We start from the raw sequence: 21,825 nt of genomic DNA on the forward strand, positions 1-21,825 counted from the left end.
TCCGCCAAACCCAGATTTGTCTGTCGGACTGTGACAGATGGTGAAGCGTATTCATCACTCCAGAGAACGCGTTTCAACTGCTCCACCACTTCAGCTTTACACTTTGGTTGTGGTAAAGTGGGAGATTTGTACAGGGTAAAAGGGATCTTGAAGAAGGAACGCCATGCCATACCCTGTGGATGGCGCTTAATTGGAGCCAATTTCCTCCTTCCTGCAGCAAGAAGCAGTCAGCTGGTATTCTGTCTATAATGGAATGGCCAGCACAGTCACCGGATCTCAACCCTATTGAGCTGTTGTTCAGCCACTTCAACCGACGCTTGGCATTGCGCATGGTGATCTTAGGCTTGTGTGCGACTGCTCGGCCATGAAAACTCATTTCATGAAGGCCCCGACGAACGGTTCTTGTGCTGACGTTGCTTCCAGAGGCAGTTAGGAACTCGGTAGTGAATGTTGCAACTGAGGACACACGATTTTTACGCTCTTCAGCACTCGGTGGTCCCGTTCTGTGAGCTTGTGTGGCCTACCACTTCGCGGCTGAGCAGTTGTTGCTCCGAGACTTCCACTTCACAATAACAGCACTGACAGTTGACTGGTGCAGCTCTAGCAGAGCAGAAATTGACGAACTGACTTGTTGGAAAGGTGGCATCCTATGATGGTGCCATGTTGAAAGTCACTGAGCTTTTCACTAAGGCCATTCTACTGCCAATGTTTGTCTATGGAGATTGCATGGCTGTGGGCTTGATTTTATACACCTGTCAGCAACGGGTGTGGCTGAAATGGCCGAATCCACTATTTTGAAGGGGTCTCCACATACTTTTGTATATATTGTGTATCTCTTTCCACCCTCTCTCTCTTTCCTCTCACTCCCACTTTCTTGCTTCCTTTTTTTCCCCCCTCTTCCACTCTATCCCTCATTCTCTTTCTTCCCTCTCTCTTTCAGCAGAGAAAAGTAATGACTTGATATCCCCTGCTGATTGGTTGATGTACACTACTGTTCAAAGGTTTGGGGTCACTTAGGATTTTTTGGGTTTTTGAAAGAAAATCATATTTTATGTCTATTAAAATAACATTAAATTGATCAGAAATACAGTGTAGACATTGTTAATGTTGTGAATGACTATTGTAGCTGGAAACGGCAGATTTTTATTGGAATTTCTACATAGGCTTACAGAGGCCCATTATCAGCAACCATCACTCCAATGGCACGTTGTGTTAGCTAATCCAAGTTTATCATTTTAAAAGGCTAATTGATCATTAGAAAACCCTTTTTGCAATTATGTTAGCACAGTTGAAAATTGTTGTTCAGATTGAAGAAGCAATAAAACTGGCCTTTTTTAGACTAGTTGAGTATCTGGAGCCAATCAGCATTTGTGGGTTCGATTACAGGCTCAAAATGGCCAGAAACAAAGACCTTTCTTCTGAAACTCGTCAGTCTATTCTTGTTCTGGGAAATGAAGGTTATTCCATGCGAGAAATTGCCAAGAAACTGAAGATCTCGTACAATGCTGCGACCTAATCCCTTCACAGAAAAGCGCAAACTGGCTCTAACCAGAATAGAAAGAGGACTGGGAGGCCCCGGTGCACAACTCAGGACAAGTACATTAGAGTGTCTAGTTTGAGAAAAAGATGCTTCACAAGTCCTCAACTGGCAGCTTCATTAAATAGTACCCACAAAACACCAGTCTCAACGTCAACAGTGAAGATGTGACCCCAGGATGCTGGTCTTCTAGGCAGAGTTGCAAAGAAAAAGCCATATCTCAGACTGGCCAATAAAAAGAAAAGATTAAGATGAGCAAAAGAACACAGACACTGGACAGAGGAAGATTGGAAAAAAGTGTTATGAACAGACAAATCTAAGTTTGAGGTGTTCGGATCACAAAGAAGAACATTTGTGAGATGCAGAAAAGAATGAAAAGATGCTGGAGGAGTGCTTGATGCCATCTGTCAAGCATGGTGGAGGCAATGTGATGGTCTGGGGGTGTTTGGTGGTGGTAAAGTGGGAGATTAGTACAGGGTAAAAGGGGTCTTGAAGAAGGAAGGCTATCACTCCATTTTGCAACGCCATGCCATACCCTGTGGACGGCTCTTAATTGGAGACAATTTCCTCCTTCCTCCTGCCTCTTCCCTTTTTAAGGAAGAAGCAGGAAGCAGTCAGCTTCCGGTATTCTGTCTATAATGGAGTGGCCAGCACAGTCACCGGATCTCAACCCTATTGAGCTGTTGTGAAGGACACAATTATTATTTCAATTATAAATCATTATTTATAACCTTCCCGATTAATTTTGCAACTCATTTCATGTATGTTTTCATGGAAAACAGGGACATTTGTAAGTGATCCCAAACTTTTGAACGGTTGTGTACATGGCGTTACTGAGAATGATCCAAACCACAGAGAGAGAGAGAGCGCGAGAGAGGGAAAGAGAGGAGACTAGAAGGAAGTGATGGAGAGTAGAGAGAAAGAAAGAGGGAGAAACATTGCCAGTGAGGTCCTGTGTGGCTCAGTTGGTAGAGCATATGCTAGCTTGCAATGCTAGTGTTGTGGGTTAGATTCTCACGGGGGACCAGTACGAAAAAGTACGAAAGTGTATGCACTCACTACTGTAAGTCGCTCTGGGTAACAGTGTCTGCTAAATGACTAAAATGTAAACTGAAAAAATAGAGTGAGGTCCCACTGTGGGCATCTGTCTGTGTGTGACGGCTCCAGTCTTTGGCATGTCTGCCTCACCCCTCTGCCCCCTGCCAACCCCATTCCTTAAGATGTGTCCCTCACTGCCATTCTCTGGGATGAGGCCTGCCAGCACTCATATGTCCATCTCAGACCTTGCACACACACATCCATCTCAGACCTCTCAGTTCCTACACACAGCCCTCCGACATGACAAAGAAACCAATGGGAATGGGTCAAGTTAGATGGGAGTCACAGGGGAATATTGGGACTCACAAGTCTAGTGTCCACTTGGCTTGTCTTCTTACCCCTTGCTTCACAACCAGAATATACAAAAGTCCTGTACAGCCCTGAGAGCTCTAACCCTGGATCGATGGCTCTCTCTATCAGGCTCCGGTGATGACTGGGACTTGGGATGAGCTGGGTGGGGCTGTCTGTGTGTGCATGTGAGATGGTGTAGAGTGGTAGTGCCGCTGCAGTGTTTAGCATACAGAACAAGGGAGAGTCCGTCTAACAGCTTGTCCAGCCCAGGCAGGAGGCACTCAGGAGGGGGAAGCTCTCCTCGGCTCGCACCTGCCCTCTCCAAAACCCCCAGACGTCCTGCTGAACACAGCCCAGTCTAATTGACATGATCCCCCGCCTCCACACCACTCGCGGCGGATACTGCTGCTTTTAACCTTGACTGGAGGGGGAGTGTGTTTCTGTGTCTGTGTGTGTGTGTTTTTGTGTCTGTGTATGCGTGTGTGATGTTACTACAACATTCATTTTGAAGAGTGACGAATACTCCAGTCCAGAATGGAGATTACAGTTTACAACCAAGTTGTCGAACTCTGACCCTGTTTGTCTGATGTTTGACCACCCACGTGATCTTTTTGTTGTTACTTGGAAGCAAAAAGGTTAGTCCTATGGGGACAGCCGAAGAACCCTTTTGGAACCCTTTTTCCTAATAGTGTATCCTCATGGATATTTGAATGTCGGTCCTTAAATCTTGTTCGCTGCTGCTTAACTATTCTGACATTCCCTGTCATACAGTATTTCCCTGCTCTTTGGAGGTCTAAAGTAAAGGATTATCTCTGTTGTGGATGATATTGAGTTGCGCACCTTTGGGGACCTTTTAACAGAATGTGACTGGCAGAACGGGTGTTGTATGTGGAGGATGAGGGCTGAAGTAGATATCTCAGATAGGGGGGAGTGAGGCCTAAGAGGGTTTTATAAATAAACATCAACCAGTGGGTTTTGCGACGGATATACAGAGATGGCCAGTTTACAGAAGAGTATAGAGTGCAGTGATGTGTCTTATAAGGAGCATTGGTGGCAAATCTGATGGCCGAATGGTAAAGAACATCTAGCCGCTCGAGAGCACCCTTACCTGCCAATCTATATATTACATCTCCATAATCTAGCATGGGTAGGATGGTCATCTGAATCAGGGTTAGTTTGGCAGCTGGGGTTAAAAAGAAGCGATTATGATAGAGGAAATCAAGTCTAGATTTAACTTTAGCCTACAGCTTTGATATGTGCTAATAGAAGGACAGTGTACCGTCTAGCCATACTCCCAAGTACTTGTATGAAGGGACTACCTCAAGCTCTAAACCCTCAGAGGTAGTAATAACACTTGTGGGAAGAGGGGCATTCTTCTTACCAAACCACATGACCTTTGTTTTGGAGGTGTTCAGAACAAGGTTAAGGGCAGAGAACTTGTTGGACACTAAGAAAGCTTTGTTGTAGAGCGTTTAAACACAAAATCCGGGGAGGGGCCAGCTGAGTATAAGACTGTACCATCTGTATATAAATGGATGAGAGAGCTTCTTAATGCCTGAGCTATGTTGTTGATGTAAATTGAGAAGAGCACGGGGCCTATGATCGAGCCTTGGGGTACACCCTTGGTGACAGGCAGTGGATGAGACAGCAGATGTTCTGACTTCATACACTGCACTCTTTGAGGGAGGTAGTTAGCAAACCAGGCCAAAGACCCCTCAGAGACATCAATACTCCTTAGCCGGCCCACTAGAATGGAATGGTCTACTGCATCAAAAGCTTTGAGTCAATAAAAACAGCAGCACAACATTGCTTAGAATCAAGGGAAATGGTAACATAATTTAGGACCATTAAGGTTGCAGTAACACATCTATAACCTGAGTGGAAACCAGATTGCATACCAGAGAGAATACTATAGACATCAAGAAAGCCAGTCAGTTGATTATTGAGAAGTTTTTCCAACACTTTTGATAAACAGGGCAAAATAGAAATAGGCCTATAACAGTTAGAAAATTCACCCTCTGAATGGCACACACACACACACAATCCATGTCTCAGTTGTCTCAAGGCTAAAAATCCTTCTTTAACCTGTCTCTTCCCCTTCATCTACACTGACTCAAGTGGATTTAACAAGTGACATCAATAAGGGATCATAGCTTCCACCTGGATTCACTTGGTCAGCTGTTCTTAATGTTTTGTACACTCAGTGTATAGCACAGTGTTAGCTAGCTAGGATGCTACATAATATGCAACACACTTCATGTCATACAGTAGTTCCCTGCTCTTTTGAGCTCTAAATTGTAGGATTCTGTTGTGTGGAGGCAGAAAACAACAACTGCTGTCCTGTAGCATTAGCTAGCACGCTACAGTAGCTCTCAACAGGCTACATAATTCCAGGTGTATTTCCTTGCTCTTTGGAGGTTGAAAGGGGAGGATTCTCTCTGAATAGCACAGCTGTCCCATAGCATTAGCTAGCACACTAGCTGTCAACAGGAAGCTACACACGATGTTACATATTATTTCCCTGCTCTTTTGAGGTCTTATGGGAAGGATTTTCTCTGTTGTAGGAAGGGCCGTAACCAGGGTTTGAGTTTTAGTGAGGTCCGGAATGACTTTTTTGAAAGTTTACTGCATTTTGATACAATTAAAACACTTAAAAATGTTGTATGGAGAACAGAAATCAATAAGCAAAAATGACCCTAGCCATTATCACCTTGGCTCATTCAGTCGATCTACAAACACATAGCCTATTAGATATGCAATTGTAACATTATACCCCTGAAAGGGGGGAAATATGAGAAATGATTCACACTGACAAGTAGCATCAGCAACTGTTCAGTTAGTTGTAATGATGAATTGCATAAAATCCTCAACTCTACATAGGTACAGTGCATTTGGAAAGTATTCAGACCACTTGACTTTTTCCACATTTTGTTACATTACAGCCTTATTTTAAATGGGTTAAATTGTTTTTTCTCCTCAGCAATCTACACACAATACCCCATAATGACAAAGCAAAAACAGGTTTTTGGAATTTGTCGCAAATTTCAATTTAAAAAAAATATGAAATATCACATTCACATAAGTATTCAGACCCTTTACTCAGTACTTTGTTGAAGCACTTTTGGCAGCGATTACAGCCTCAAGTCTTCTTGGGTATGGCGCTACAAGCTTGGCACACCTGTGTCATGATGTGGCCCTTTCTGGGTCTAAATCGTGGCTTCTCCCTCTCTCACTCTCTCCTACACCTAGGTTCTGTTATCGCAGGTCGTAAATTCCTGGCGGAGGCTCTCTCCCCCTTTTCATGCAGAGAGAGAGATCACAGAGTGAACAAAGGATTTCACGTGGTCAAACTCCTAAATCCCCAAAATGGGAAAATGAAACTATGTCTACTTGTGATAATGTGGGAAGGGTCCGTGAACACTTAAGGGACAGTTATGTTGAGTGTGTTTCACTTGGTGACCTCACGAAGGACAGGAAACACGCACAACTATATCTCTGAATGTGTACATTTCTCAATTATGGTGTTTGCATCTAATTCTTTTATAAAATGAATGAGTAAAGGTGAAACTATTTGTGAAATGATGTAATGTGATATTAACCTTTAATTTTGAGAGAATTGTATTCCCTGTAAAATGTAACTAGTCAGCGGCCACGCCCCCGTGAGCACAGACATGATCTGGCATCATGGAACCGCCCTCTTCTACTGTTACGAATAAAAGCCCCTCCTGAGACAATCCTCTTAAGACTAAACAAACCCACAGTGTGAGCTGTGTTTGCGAATAGTTAAGACCACAAAAACCTCAGTGTAAGCTAAGGTTGCAATGGTTGTTGAATTCCTAACCATACCACGTGGAGCATTGGCTGGAAATAAACTCTGAGACTGCCGATCCCTACAGAATAAGAGTAGAATAATCTTAGATACTAATTACTAGCTAGAATTGATGCAAACCTGGGATGCGAATAACGACAACCGCTGAAACATCTATTCTAAGAACAATGGACGCCTGACGGTTCCATTACAACAGACACTATCAGGAGCCGCCACCATGAGTAGCCAGAGACTCTCTGTTGAACTGACCAACGATTCCAACAGAGAAGACAACAACTACATAATGGCGTAAATATATTGATTGCAATTATTCCCGAATGAGCGAGTGTTCATGTGTAAAGGATTAGCATTTCAATGAATATAATTATCCACTGTGTGTAGTGATCCATTTTGTCTTTCCCGCTCTCTCATCCACACCCCCTTCCCTTTGTCCACCAAGCCGTTATATCGGTTTAGCCCACTAGGGGATCTTCCCTATCATTGTTAGTAACCAATATTTGTTTGTTTATGCATTTCTGTGAGTATTTAGTTACTTAGTAAATAAATGATTAAGCCAATTGATGTATGGATGATTCATAGTTTAGGCTGGGTTCATGCAGATAACCAACAATTTACGACGTTTGGAATGAGACTGGCGTGAGGTAAAGCATAATTAATTAATAGAAGACTAATTGATCAGATATTAAAATATCTGAAGAGTTATATTCGGAAACGTATAATTTTGTAGTCTGAAGATTTTCCGTGGTGCCCCAACTTCCTAGTTAATTAAATTTACATGATTAGTTTAATCACGTAGTAATAATTACAGAGAAATGATTTGATAAAATAACAGTCTTCACCTTTAATGATGCCAAAGACACAACACCTGTTTTGGGGAGTTTCTCCCATTCTTCTCTGCAGATCCTCTCAAGCTCTGTCAGGTTGGATGGGGAGCTTTGCTACATAGCTATTTTCAGGTCTCTCCAGAGATGTTTGATCGGGTTCAAGTCCAAGACTTGTCCCGAAGCCACTCCTGCATGGTCTTGGCTGTGTGCTTAGGGTCGTTGTCCTGTTGGAAGGTGAACCTTCGCCCCAGTCTGAGGTCCTGAGCACTCTGGAGCAGGTTTTCATCAAGTGGGCTGTCATGTGCCTTTTACTGGGGATTGGCTTCAGTCTGGCCACTCTACCATAAAGGCCTCATTGGTGGAGTGCTGCAGAATTGGTAGTCCTTCTGGAAGGTTCTCCCATCTCCACAGAGGAACTCTGGAGCTCTGTCAGAGTGACCATAGGGTTCTTGGTCACCTCCCAGACCAAGGCTCTTCTCCCCTGATTTGAATCAGTTTGGCTGGGCGGACAGATCTAGAAAAAGACTTGGTGGTTCCAGACTTCTTCCATTTAAGAATGATGGAGGCCACTGTGTTCTTGGGGACCTTCAATGCTGTAAAAATGTTTTGGTACTCTTCCCCAGATCTGTGCCTCGACACAATCCTGTCTCGGAGCTCTACAGACAATTCCTTCAACCTCATGGCTTGGTTTTTGCTCTGACATGCACTGTCAACTGTGTGACCTTTTATAGACTGGTGTGTGCCTTTCCAATCAATGGAATTTACCACAGGTGGACTCCAATCAGATTGTCGAAACATCTCAAGGATGATCAATAGAAACAGGATGCAGCTGAGCTCAATTTCGAGTCTCATAGCAAAGGTTCTGAATACTTATGCAAGTACGTTTTTTTATTTTTAATACATTTGCAAAAAAATCGAAAAACCTGTTTTCACTTTGTCATTATGGGGTATTGTGTATAGATTGATGAAGAACATGTTTTATTTAATCTATTTTAGAATATGGCTGTAAGGTAAGAAAATTTGGATAAAGTGAAGGGGTCTGAATACTTTCTGAATATACTGTATCTCTTTTCTCAGATTACATAGTATTCACGTCTGTATTCCAAGGCCTTACTAATCAAGCTCCACACAAACAGACATCAATGGAGCTCAAAGATGACCCTATTATCAAATTCAAATGAATTATTTCAGAATATGACTTATTAATAATTAATATCAGTGATGGAAAATGGTGGGTAATGGATAAGAAAAACAACCACCGATATAAACAAAACTTTTTAGAACTGTATTTTTTTGCATTTTGATAGCATTTTAATGCAGGCCTATAGGGAAGATAGGCCACCTTGAGATAGCATAGCATTTTTTTTCTCCTAATTTGTTTGATAAGGTTAGTACAGATTTTCTCAGGGGACCCCACATGGGCCTCGACCCTAAGTTTGGGTACCACTGTACTAACCTTTCTCTCTCGCTCTCTATTGGTTCCTCCTGCCTGCATTGCAGCCATACATTGCAGCCATATCTATAAGCAACTAAGTTGTGCACAAATTTTCCGAAAGTCAGTTTTTGTTTGTTTGGGGGATGTCTGTAGACACGACAGGAGTCACAGTAAGGTTTTAAAAATTGCCTTTTGTCTGGCGTCGCAAACAACCTGTCCGCAGCGTCTCTAGTTTTGCCTACTTCTCTAGTGAGCCGACTCTAAGCTGGGGAAGTTTGTTTCATGTCTCAGGCCCTAGGCCTGTACCGCTAGAGGGCAGGGTTAGAGAGAGTGGTGAATGTGCTGCTAAAAACGCAAATAAAGGAGGCAAATCCGGCGGACGCAGGCGAACATAACGAACAAACCACTCTTCATGATTCCAGAGGCAAGCGAGATTAGAACTCAGATCAATAATATAAACGTTCTGAGATTTGATCACCGCTGGCAGCAATATTTAGACTTTGACCAGAGTTGATTTTCTTTATTGAGTACAAAATATACAGTACTGGTCATACTAAATCATGTAGTAAACAATAAAGTGTTAAACAAATACAAATATTTGTTATATTTCAGATTCTTCAAAGTAGAGATCCTTTGCCCTGATGACAGCGTTGCACACTATTGGCATTCTCTCAACCAGCTGTGCCTTGTTAAAAGTTCATTTGTGGAATTTCTTTCCATCTTAATGCGTTTGAGCCAATCAGTTGGGTTGTGACAAGGTAGGGGTGGTATACAGAAGATAGCCCTATTTGGTAAAAGACCAAGTCCATATTATGGCAAGAACAGCTCAAATAAGCAAAGAAAAATGACAGTCCATCATTACATTAAGACATGAAGGTCAGTTAATACGGACAATTTCAAGAACTTTAAAGTTTCTTCAAGTGCAGTCGCAAAAACCATCAAGTGCTATGATGAAACTGGCTCTCATGAGGACCGCCACAGAGTCACATTTGCTGCAGAGAATACGTTCATTAGAGTTACCAGCCTCAGAAATTGCAGCCCAAATAAATGCTTCACGGAGTTCAAGTAACAGACATCTCAACATCAACTGTTCAGAGGAGACTGCGTGAATCAGGCCTTTATTGTCGAATTGCTGCAAAGAAACCACTACTAAAGGACACCAATAATAAGAAGAGACTTGCTTGGGTCATGAAACACAAGCAATGGACATTAGACCGGAAATCTATCCTTTGATATGATGAGTCCGAATTTGAAATTTTTGGTTCCAACTGCCGTGTCTTTGTGAGACGCAGAGCAGGTGAACGGATGATCTCTACATGCGTAGTTCCCACCGGGATGCTTTGCTGGTGATCCTGTCAGTGATTTATTTAGAATTCAAGACACACTTAACCAGCATGGCTACCACAGCATTTTGCAGCGATACGCCATCCCATCTGGTTTGGGCTTAGTGGGACTACCATTTATTTTTTAACAGAACAATGACCCAACACACCTCCAGGCTGTGTAAGGGCTATTTGACCAAGAAGGAGAGTGATGGATTTCTGCATCAGTTGATCTGGCCTCCACAATCACCCGACCTCAACCCAATTGAAACGGTTTGGGATGAGTTGGACAGCAGATTGAAGGAAAAGCAGCCAGCAAGTGCTCAGCATATGTGTGAACTCCTTCAAGATTGTTGCAAAAGCATTCCAGGTGAAGCTGGTTGAGAGAATGCCAAGAGTTTGCAAAGCTGTCATCAAGGCAATGGGTGGCTACTTTGAAGAATCTTCGAATATAAAATATATTTTGATTGTTGATGTTGATTGTTAAGTGTTGATGTCTTCACTATTATTCTACAATGTAGAATATAAAAAATAAAGAAAACCCCTTGTAGGTGTGTCCAAACTTTTGACTGGTACTTTTAATATTTCATTTTTTCTTCTCAGAAAAAATTGCAGAGGTCCAGACCTCAGTGTCCTCATATGTAGTTACAGCCATGGTTATGGGGAAGGGTAAACGACTGCTGTTGTCCCGTAGCGTTAGCTAGCACGCTTGCTGTCAACCAGAAGCTACTACACAACAAGAGCCTGCAAATGTAGCAGGTAAACTCTGTTCATCTGGAGATATAAATCACAGTTAGCTCTACAAAAAATGTTCTGCCTCAGAACATACTTTGTAAACAACAAAACGGAGCGTCACAGTTGATGGAAGACGGGGTCCCGTGTCATTAAACTTTTAGTAGCTCAGTCAAGTTTTCCTTGTTTGTGTTTTTGTCTTTAGCTCTCCTCCCATCTCTCTCTCTCACTCCTCTGCCTTATCGCGAACAGAGCAGCACAGCCTCACATGCTATTCATCTTTAATGAAGCATTCCCCGTACTAGGCAGTAGGCAGGCACACACACCCTACCTCCCTCATCGTAGACACGGCCCCATTTTAAGCAGGCACCAAGGTCCCATCAATAGGCCGTCATTGTAAATAAGAATTTGTTCTTAATAACTGACTTGCCTAATTAAATAAAGGTTAGATAAAAAATAAAACATAATTTAATAGAGAAGGCCACTGTGGACACAGATGCTGCCTTTCAGTGTAAATCACATGTTATAATATATTTGGGAGAAAATACATTAGAGTGTAGAATCTTCCTTTACTGCTGTTTGTTCCCAGATGCTGAGTTTGAGCGCAAACATCACTGACTATCATGCAATATGAGGACACAAATTAACCCTGTCCTGTCCCCCTGCAGAGCCCCAACTGAAAGGCATTGTCACGAGACTCTACAACCGGCATGGCTTCTACCTCCAGATGCTTCCGGATGGCACCATGGACGGCACAAAGGACGAAAGCAGCTCCTTCTGTAAGTCTGTCTATCTGTCTCACACCTGTCTGTCTGTCTCTCTAACCCTGCTGTCATGTAAGTCTCACACCTGTCTTTCTGTACCTGACTGTCTCTCTAACCCTGCTGTCTGTCTGTAAGTCCCACCACTGTCTTTCTGTATCTGACTGTCTCTCTAACCCTGCTGTCCTTCTGTAAGTCTAACACCTGTCTGTCTCTCTAACCCTGCTGTCCTTCTGTAAGTCTCACACCTATCTGTCTGTCTCTCTAACCCTGCTGTCCTTCTGTAAGTCTCACACCTGTCTATGTCTCTATACCCCTGCTGTCCTTCTGTAAGTCTCACACATGTCTGTCTGTGTCTGTCTGTCTGTCTGTCTGTCTGTCTGTCTGTCTGTCTGTCTGTCTGTCTGTCTGTCTGTCTGTCTGTCTGTCTGTCTGTCTGTCTGTCTGTCTGTCTGTCTGTCTGTCTGTCTGTCTGTCTGTCTGTCTAACCCTGCTGTCCTTCTGTAAGTCTCACACCTGTCTTTCTGTGTCTGACTGTCTGCCAGTACGTAATGCCATGTAACTCTCCACAGTTTCTATTGAAATATAAAACTCTGTATAGGCACAGTGAGAATCTTTAGACAGTACGTCTTTTTAGACAGTTATTGGTACACAAGTTATTGCATAACAGTCTGTGAATCTTAAATATATTGTAGATGTGTACAGGGCTCTCACACTTTAGGTAGGTACAGTATAGAAACTGTAAGCACAGTAAATCACTGCATAACATAACAGGTCCTGGTTGGGGTATTTGTCACGTTCCTGACCTGTTTTCTGTTATTTTTGTATGTGTTTAGTTGGTCAGGGCGTGAGTTGGGGTGGGCATTCTATGTTTTGTGTTTCTATGTTTAGGTCACTTGTAATTAGCCTTATATGGTTCTCAATCAGGGACAGGTGTTTGACGTTTCCTCTGATTGAGAACCATATAAAGGTAGGCTGTTCACACTGTTTGTTTGTGGGTGATTGTCTTCCGTGTCTGTGTCTGTGCACCACACGGGACTGTTTCGTTTGTTCGTTCGTTTGTGTCGTCTGTACCAGTTCATGCGTTCTTCGTGTATATGTAAGTTTGTTTGTTCGGGTCTGTTTGACTTCGTTTATTATTTTGTATATTCTCAAGTATGTTTAGTTTTCGTCTGGTTTAATAAATATTCATGTCGTATCACAACGCTGCGTTTTGGTCAAATCCCTACTCCTCCTCTTCGTCTGAAGAGGAGGAGGAAAACCGTTACAGTATTAAAGTTTATTCAGAGATTAGAGGACAACTGTGAAGTGTTTTTGAGTGTGAGTTACGGTATATTTCATAACAACTAGAACTCTATCAAACCTTACATCAGGCTTACTGTATCTGTGAGCTTTCTGTAAGGGGAACAAGCTTAGGGGAGAGGAAGAGGCGGAGTACGGGACGGGAGAGGGAGGCAGGGAAGGGTGAAGAGCGAGAGGAAAGAGGTGTGGAGAGAGGGAGAGAAAGAGGTGAAGAGCGATAGAAAGAGAGAGGGAGATAGAAAGAGACGGATGGAGGGAGGTCTGGCATGTACAGCCCAGTACAGGACTCATAAATCGTTCACTTTTCATTCAAAGCAGATTATTTATTAATTCCCACAGCACGGTAAAATTGTTGAGTGATTGACATCACAACGGAATAATCATCTACCCCACTGCACAGAAAATTGAATGGGATAGATTAGTGTTTTGCGTGTGTGTGTGTGTGTGTGCGAAGTGTGTGCATGCGTCTCTGTTTGTGTATGTGTTTGAGCGTCTATGATCAAGGTCTGGAATATCTCATTTTGTATTTACTGTAGGCCAGAACAGAATGGCAGGCCTCCCTGTGGAGGGAGAGCAGAGACTCCTCTCATACACCACAACTATGGTTCTGAGTGGCTGAGGGACCTGCCTAGCTTTCTCTGTCTCGCTACAGCGTACCCTCCTCAGCCTCTCTCTTTCTCCCCCTCTCTTTCTCTCTCCATCTGCCTCTCTCTCTCCCATCAGCCCCAGGGTGGGACCCCCAACTTGTTCCCTGACCTCTCCTATGAAAAAAGTGTGTGTGTGTTTACGTGCATGCCCGGATGCGTGTGTGTGTCTGCCTGTGTACATGTCCATGTGTGTGTGTTTGCATGCGTGTGTCCGTGTGTGTGTGTTTATGTATGTGTGTAATTACGCACCCCAGTGCAGAGTGTGCTGAGGCCAGTCAGTAAAGGGCCAAATCAGCAGCAAATGGAGATAAATAATTAAGGAGGAAACAGTCAGATTCATATCTGAGTTCTACAGAGACAAGCTGCCTCCCAAATTGCACCATATTCCCCATGTAGTACACTACTTTTGACCAGGTTCCATAGGGCATAGTGCACTATGTAGGGAATAGGTTGCCATTATGGACACATTCACAGAGTCTGGAGTGTTCTGATGGACCAGGCCTACACACGCTACTTTCACACACACACACACACACACACACACACACACACACACACACACACACACACACACACACACACACACACACACACACACACACACACACACACACACACACACACACACACACACACACACACACACACACACACACACACACACACACACACACACACAAACAAAGAGATATCAACACATCCATCCAATACACACAGTCCCCCCATTCAGCAATATGCTTTATCACAGGGGACAATTTTAGGGCTCATCATTGAGTCCTAAAATCCCACAAAAATGTGGGCTGGACCTCTCTGTCTGGAAGAAGAAAGCTGCATTCTCTTTGATTTATTTACAAAGCAATCTGACAGAAACTCCCTCTATATGTAACATCATTCATTAAGATAAAATCATGAGTTACCAAACCCGTTCACAGGACCGGATAACACTAGAGATCCCTCCAGTCTCCACAGATTTGGGAAAATCTGTGTTTTGTATTTTTTGCCCCTAATTTGTGGAACAATCTGCAGAGTTCACCGCAGTTAGATGTGCTGGTGTCACTCAGGCAGTTTCCATTATTGATTGAGGACCTCTATGTAGTTGAATGTGATTGCTTTTATTAAATGTTTTTTTTGTTGTTGTGCTGAATTGTATTGTTTTATACACATGTGTACAGTCGTGGCCAATTTTTTTTTAGAATGACACAAATATTAAGTCTGCTGCCTCAGTTTGTATGATGGCAATTTGCATATACTCCAGAATGTTATGAAGAGTGATCAGATGAATTGCAATTAATTGCAAAGTCCCTCTTTGCCATGCAAATGAACTAAATCCCCCAAAAACATTTCCACTGCATTTCAGCCCTGCCACAATAGGATCAGCTGACATCATGTCAGTGATTCTCTCGTTAACACAGGTGTGAGTGTTGACGAGGACAAGGCTGGAGATCTCTCTGTCATGCTGATTGAGTTCAAATAACAGACTGGAAGCTTCAAAAGGAAGGTGGTGCTTGGAATCATTGTTCTTCCTCTGTCAATCATGGTTACCTGCAAGGAAACATGTGCCGTCATCATTGCTTTGCACAAAAAGGGCTTCACAGGCAAGGATATTGCTGCCAGTAAGATTGCACCTAAATCAACCATTTATCGGATCATCAAGAACTTCAAGGAGAGCGGTTCAATTGTTGTGAAGAAGGCTTCAGGGCACCCAAGAAAGTCCAGCAAATGCCAGGACCGTCTCCTAAAGTTGATTCAGCTGCGGGATCGGGCACCACCAGTACAGAGCTTGCTCAGGAATGGCAGCAGGCAGGTGTGAGTGCATCTGCACGCACAGTGAGGTGAAGACTTTTGGAGGATGGCCTGGTGTCAAGAAGGGCAGCAAAGAAGCCACTTCTCTCCAGGAAAAACATCAGAGACAGACTGATATTCTGTAAAAGGTACAGGGATTGGACTGCTGAGGACTGGGGTAAAGTCATTTTCTCTGATGAATCCCCTTTCCGATTGTTTGGGGCATCCGGAAAAAGAACTTGTCCGGAGAAGACAAGGCTACCATCAGTCATGTGTCATGCCAACAGTAAAGCATCCTGAGACCATTCATGTGTGGGGTTGCTTCTCAGCCAAGGGAGTGGGCTCACTCACAATTTTGCCTAAGAACACAGCCATGAATAAAGAATGGTACCAACACATCCTCCGAGAGCAACTTCTCCCAACCATCCAGGAACAGTTTGGTGACGAACAATGCCTTTTCCAGCATGATGGAGCACCTTGCCATAAGGCAAAACTGATAACTAAGTGGCTCGGGGAACAAAACATTGATATTTTGGGTCCATGGCCAGGAAACTCCCCAGACCTTAATCACATTGAGAACTTGTGGTCAATCCTCAAGAAGCAGGTGGACAAACAAAAATCCACAAATTCTGACAAACTCGAAGCATTGATTATGCAAGAATGGGCTGCCATCAGTCAGGATGTGGCCCAGAAGTTAATTGACAGCATGATGGGCGGATTGCAGAGGTCTTGAAAAAGAAAGGACAACACTGCGAATATTGACTCTTTGCATCAACTTCATGTAATTGTCAATAAAAGCCTTTGACACTTATGAACTGCTTGTAATTATACGTCAGTATTCCATAGTAATATCTGCGAAAAATATCTAAAGACACTGAAGCGGCAAACTTTGTGGAAATTAATATTTGTGTCATTCTCAAAACTTTTGGACACGACTGTATGTTGTCTATGTTTTTATTGTCATGTGTACAGGGCTCTCTGTGTAAAGAGATTCTTCATCTCAATGTGACTCCGTTTAAATAAAGGTTAAATAAAAATTTAATAAAGAAACAAACAAATACACAGACAGATCTCGACGTAAAATTATGTTCAACGAACACACACACACAAACAAACAAAAACATAGACAGAGAAACTCCCTCAAAGTACATTTGACCGTTGGAAGTTGTCAAAGGACACTGGGATGGGATGCATCGCTCCCTCCCTCGCTCTGACAATTAAGTAGAGATGCTGTTGTTGGCGGAGACCCCTGGGTGTTTGGTCCCTGGCCAGGGGTATTACACACTGCGGCTGCACCGCCCTGCCAGTTAATTGCTAATTTTACTAACGCCGTCCTGTCAGATCGACCCCTGCGGCCCCCTCAGCCTTCAGCCCCTGCCCTTGGAAATTCCACCCCCAGCCCCCTGACAGACCCCAGACACAATGCCCCAGTCCTGGGCACATAGACCTAGCCCCCAGCACATAGACCCAGCCCCCAGCCCTGGGAACATAGACCCAGCCCTGGGCACATTGATCCAGCCCCCGGCTTCAGCCATGGGAACTTTCCCCCAAGGCCCCCTTACAGCCACGACGGGTCAGGCCACGGGAACAGAGTATACATCCACCCCCATCACCTATGTCTTGATTCAACCCCTCTGCTCCCATCTCGGGGAAAAACGCTTATTTTCTTCCTCTATGACTTTAGAGGTCTGGACCTCTGAAGGGATGAAGGGAGGGAAAGAGAAAGGGTGAAGCAAGGGAGGGAGGGAGGGAAGCGAGCAGAGGAACAGAGGGGAAGACAGAGAATAGGGAGAGAGGGGAGGGATGAGAGATGAGGGAAAGAGGATAGAGAGAGAGGAGGGACTGCGCTGCCAAAGAAGCAGCTGGCGAGCCACTGATGGCCATTCAATCACTGTGTCTCCCCCCTCTGGTGGGAGGTACAAGAGACTGGCTTTTTCTCTACCCCCCCCTCCTCTCTCTCTCTTTCAGATGGTTATGTAATGGGAAAAGGGGAGGAGGGAGGGATGGAGGGAGGGAGAGAGGGAGGATCCAGAGTTTGGACACCTCTTCTCTGTTCAGCTGGACTGACCAGTGGATTGTCACGGTGACATGAATGTGTGTGTAAGAGAGCCAGACCTCCCACTTGACGGACATGGAGGGGAGACAGGGGGAGAGAGGAGTGAGGGAGGATGCATGAGTACTGTACCAAGAGAGGAGGGACTCTCCCGTCCTACAGAAAAAGGCAGGAAGAAGAAACAGACTGGAAAATGAAATGATGAGATAGAAAAAGACAGGGAGGGTGAGAGAGAGAGAGAGTGAGAAAGAGAGAGGAAGGGAGGGTGAGAGGCTGCGAGATAAGTTTACAAGAGGGTGGCTGAGACAGAGAAAAACAGAACCAGAGAGTTGCAGAGGAAGACATGAAAGTGAGATATTGGGTTTGAAAGGGTGGTGTCAATGGATTTGGCCTGCTTTGGAGGTCTCCATCCATCCGGAGGGACAGGGGGAGTGGGAGGAATGGAAATCCCATCAGAAATCCATAAAGATTCTCTGAACATTTATCCCCTCCAATTCCTGCCGCGAAAAACATTTATTCATCTCTCTCAGCTTCGGGATTGGTCTAGGCTGACATCGTCTTTTCAGTTTCAGCATCTCAATAACACGCACACACACACACACACACACACACACACACACACAGAGTGAGCGAGAGAGAGATAGTGACATTTGAAATGTCTTTATTCTTTTGGAACTTTGTGAGTGTAATGTTTACTGTTAATTTTTATTGTTTATTTCACCTTTGTTTATTATCTACTTCACTTGCTTTGGCAATGTTAACATATGTTTCCCATGCCAATAAAGCCCTTAAATTGAAATTGAACTAAGAGAGGATGAGAGAGAGGAGGTCATGCTGGAGGTCATTTTGCAGGGCTCTGGCAGTGCTCCTCCTTGCACAAAGGCGGAGGTAGCGGTCCTGCTGCTGGGTTGTTGCCCTCCTACGGCCTCCTCCACGTCTCCTGATGTACTGGCCTGTCTCCTGGTAGCGCCTCCATGCTCTGGACACTACGCTGACAGACACAGCAAACCTTCTTGCCACAGCTCGCATTGATGTGCCATCCTGGATGAGCTGCACTACCTGAGCCACTTGTGTGGGTTGTAGACTCCGTCTCATGCTACCACTAGAGTGAAAGCACCGCCAGCATTCAAAAGTGACCAAAACATCAGCCAGGAAGCATAGGAACTGAGAAGTGGTCTGTGGTCACCACCTGCAGAACCACTCCTTTATTGGGGGTGTCTTGCTAATTGCCTATAATTTCCACCTTTTGTCTATTCCATTTGCACAACAGCATGTGAAATTTATTGTCAATCAGTGTTGCTTCCTAAGTGGACAGTTTGATTTCACAGAAGTGTGATTGACTTGGAGTTACATTGTGTTGTTTAAGTGTTCCCTTTATTTTTTTGAGCAGTGTATATTCTAAAAAGAGAGGTATGGGTAGATGGCTTGTGGTCTTTATAGTATTTGACCTCTCGTGACCCCTATCCTCTTCCTGTTGATCTGTCTCTGATCTGATTGGTGAGTGATGGTGGAGGGAGCAGAAGCTTGTCACCAGCCATCCAGGCAACTCTAATCCCTCACAGTAGCATTGCCATGGCGATGAGAGATGAGTGACAGCCAGATAGGGGTGTACTCAGGCTTTGAACATCAGAAAAGTATGACACTATACTTCAATAACATGTCTAACACCCAAGCCCATAACAATGTAGTGACTGGCTGTGTCCGAATACCCATACTAGCGTACTACATACTTAAACTGCCTACTATTTAGCACATACCGTTTAGTAAACATTTTAAATCCTGACTGGCTGGGTAGGTGGGGCGGGGCCTAGTTCAGTTGGATTTTTCCAAATTCAACAGACATGCACCTGATAATAGATCCTTTCCAATTTGATTAATTTCTCTAAACTCTGAATAGAATAGGAATGGAGTTATAATCCTACTCAGGCTGGTTATAGGCAGACTATTAGACCCTTAGCGTTGCCCATATCGCCCATCTATCCTATTTAAAAAGGACTGAAGACAGAAACATATAATTTGGTTCCATTTCAACATATTTATTAGTGCTGTAACATATATAAATTAAATCAAATTGCCTAGTATACAGCAAAACTAAGGCTATTGCACAAAAAACATGGACATCAAATTCAGAACCACTGGACAGCAATATAATAAACTAAAGCACTGATCATTGGAAACGAGATCAGAATGACTGCTAAAGGCTTGATCCATACATGTAATGATATATGTAGCCTGGCCTACAAAACCAAAACAATCCATGTGTTCAAATCAAAAGGCCTGATTAACACGTCATCAATAATGCAGCCACATCCCGAATCCCCGGTGCCGACACATTCAGAAATCAAAAGATGGTTTAGTATTTAGTTTAAAAGCTCTGACGAAGGAACACTTTTCAAAATAAGCACTTTTCAATGAAAAGCCTACATTTGAACACCACCGCAGAAGCTTCGCTATACAGCATCTTCCCAATTAAGTAACCTCGTTTTTTTGTTTGGCTACTTGAAGAGAACCCGGCACTATCATTCGCAGCCCACCTCTTCCAATGCACTGTGGGAAAGTGTGAATCGGATTCTACTAGATGAACAGCCTAAATGACTATAACATCCTGGCATTTAAACCATACTTGATTTAAGAAAATTCACATACTATAACTCATTTTATTTTCACATATTGAGAATGCTCTGTTTCCCGCTATTCATTGATTTCGCTAGTACGTCCCCATATCTAACTGGTCAGCTGTTGTCAAAGCCGAAATGAGTATGACATCCAGGCTTTTAAAGTATACTCAATCTTCAAAATGTCACGTACTATTAAACTACATTTTTTCACATACTCAAACGGCCTACTATTTAGGATGCAAGTACGAGTATTAGGTCTCTCTCACCCGTCACCCCAAACAGGAAGTTGAGAATGAGCAATATGTCCTGTATTTCTTCTACTTGTAGTCCTTCTACTTCCTGTCCATCGACTTCCTGTCCATGTGTTGAACTCTCTCCATGACACAGACAGCTAATCCTCCCGTTCTCGGCTCAATACAGCACAACATCTTCAGCAAGACCACTGATGCCCTCTCCTCCATGCCTTACATCCATCTCCCCATCCTCCCTCTCCTTGATGCCTTCCATCCATCACCCCTTCCTCCCTCTCCTTCATGCCTTCCATCCATCACCCCTTCCTCCCTCTCCTTGATGCCTTCCATCCATCACCCCTTCCTCCCTCTCCTCCGTGCCTTCCATCCATCACCCCTTCCTCCCTCTCCTCCGTGCCTTCCATCCATCACCCCTTCCTCCCTCTCCTTGATGCCTTCCATCCATCACCCCTTCCTCCCTCTCCTCCATGCCTTACATCCATCTCCCCATCCTCCCTCTCCTTGATGCCTTCCATCCATCACCCCTTCCTCCCTCTCCTCCGTGCCTTCCATCCATCACCCCTTCCTCCCTCTCCTCCGTGCCTTCCATCCATCACCCCTTCCTCCCTCTCCTTGATGCCTTCCATCCATCACCCCTTCCTCCCTCTCCTCCGTGCCTTCCATCCATCACCCCTTCCTCCCTCTCCTCCGTGCCTTCCATCCATCACCCCTTCCTCCCTCTCCTCCGTGCCTTCCATCCATCACCCCTTCCTCCCTCTCCCCCGTGCCTTCCATCCATCACCCCTTCCTCCCTCTCCTCCGTGCCTTCCATCCATCACCCCTTCCTCCCTCTCCTCCGTGCCTTCCATCCATCACCCCTTCCTCCCTCTCCTCCGTGCCTTCCTGGTTGTTTTTCTCCTCGTTTATTTATTGTGTATCGACTTGCTGGGATTGATTCGGCAAAGCCGCCTATCTCCCCATCTCCCCCCACCCATCTCCATCTCTCTCTTTCTCTCCCTCCCTCTGTCTCTTACTCGAACAACTTTAATTAATCTAGCAGTCTCCCCAGCGCCACGCCGGGTGTCTTGAGAAAGAAAGAGGAGAGAAAGAAGAAAGAAAGAGAGGAGGAAGCGAAAGAGAGAAACGGCAGGCTGACCTATTATCTGCCGTAATCCATATGATTAGAAAGAGAGACACCTTTCATGGAGAGAGAAAGGAGGACTAACTCTCACTCTCGTAGAGAATGAGAGTTATGAGAGAGGTGGGAGGGAGAGATTAATAGGAAAGTGGAAGACATAGTAGATACAGTGCCTTCAGAAAGTATTCACACCCCTTGACTTTTTCCACATGGTGTTGTGTTACAG

General features: G+C 44.2%; 1 protein-coding gene across 1 annotated transcript in view; it reads left to right on the forward strand.

Moving 5' to 3' along the window:
• Window positions 1-21,825, forward strand: part of LOC120048985 (fibroblast growth factor 11-like) — a 166,980-nt gene that overhangs the window by 51,044 nt on the left and 94,111 nt on the right. Inside the window, exon 2 of the mRNA XM_038995248.1 lies at window positions 11,737-11,847. Within this exon, the coding sequence (XP_038851176.1) occupies window positions 11,737-11,847 (111 nt within the window). The remainder of the gene's footprint in view (window positions 1-11,736; window positions 11,848-21,825) is intronic.

This window comes from Salvelinus namaycush, chromosome 6, assembly GCF_016432855.1.
Source record: "Salvelinus namaycush isolate Seneca chromosome 6, SaNama_1.0, whole genome shotgun sequence".
Classification (NCBI taxonomy): Eukaryota; Metazoa; Chordata; class Actinopteri; order Salmoniformes; family Salmonidae; genus Salvelinus; species Salvelinus namaycush.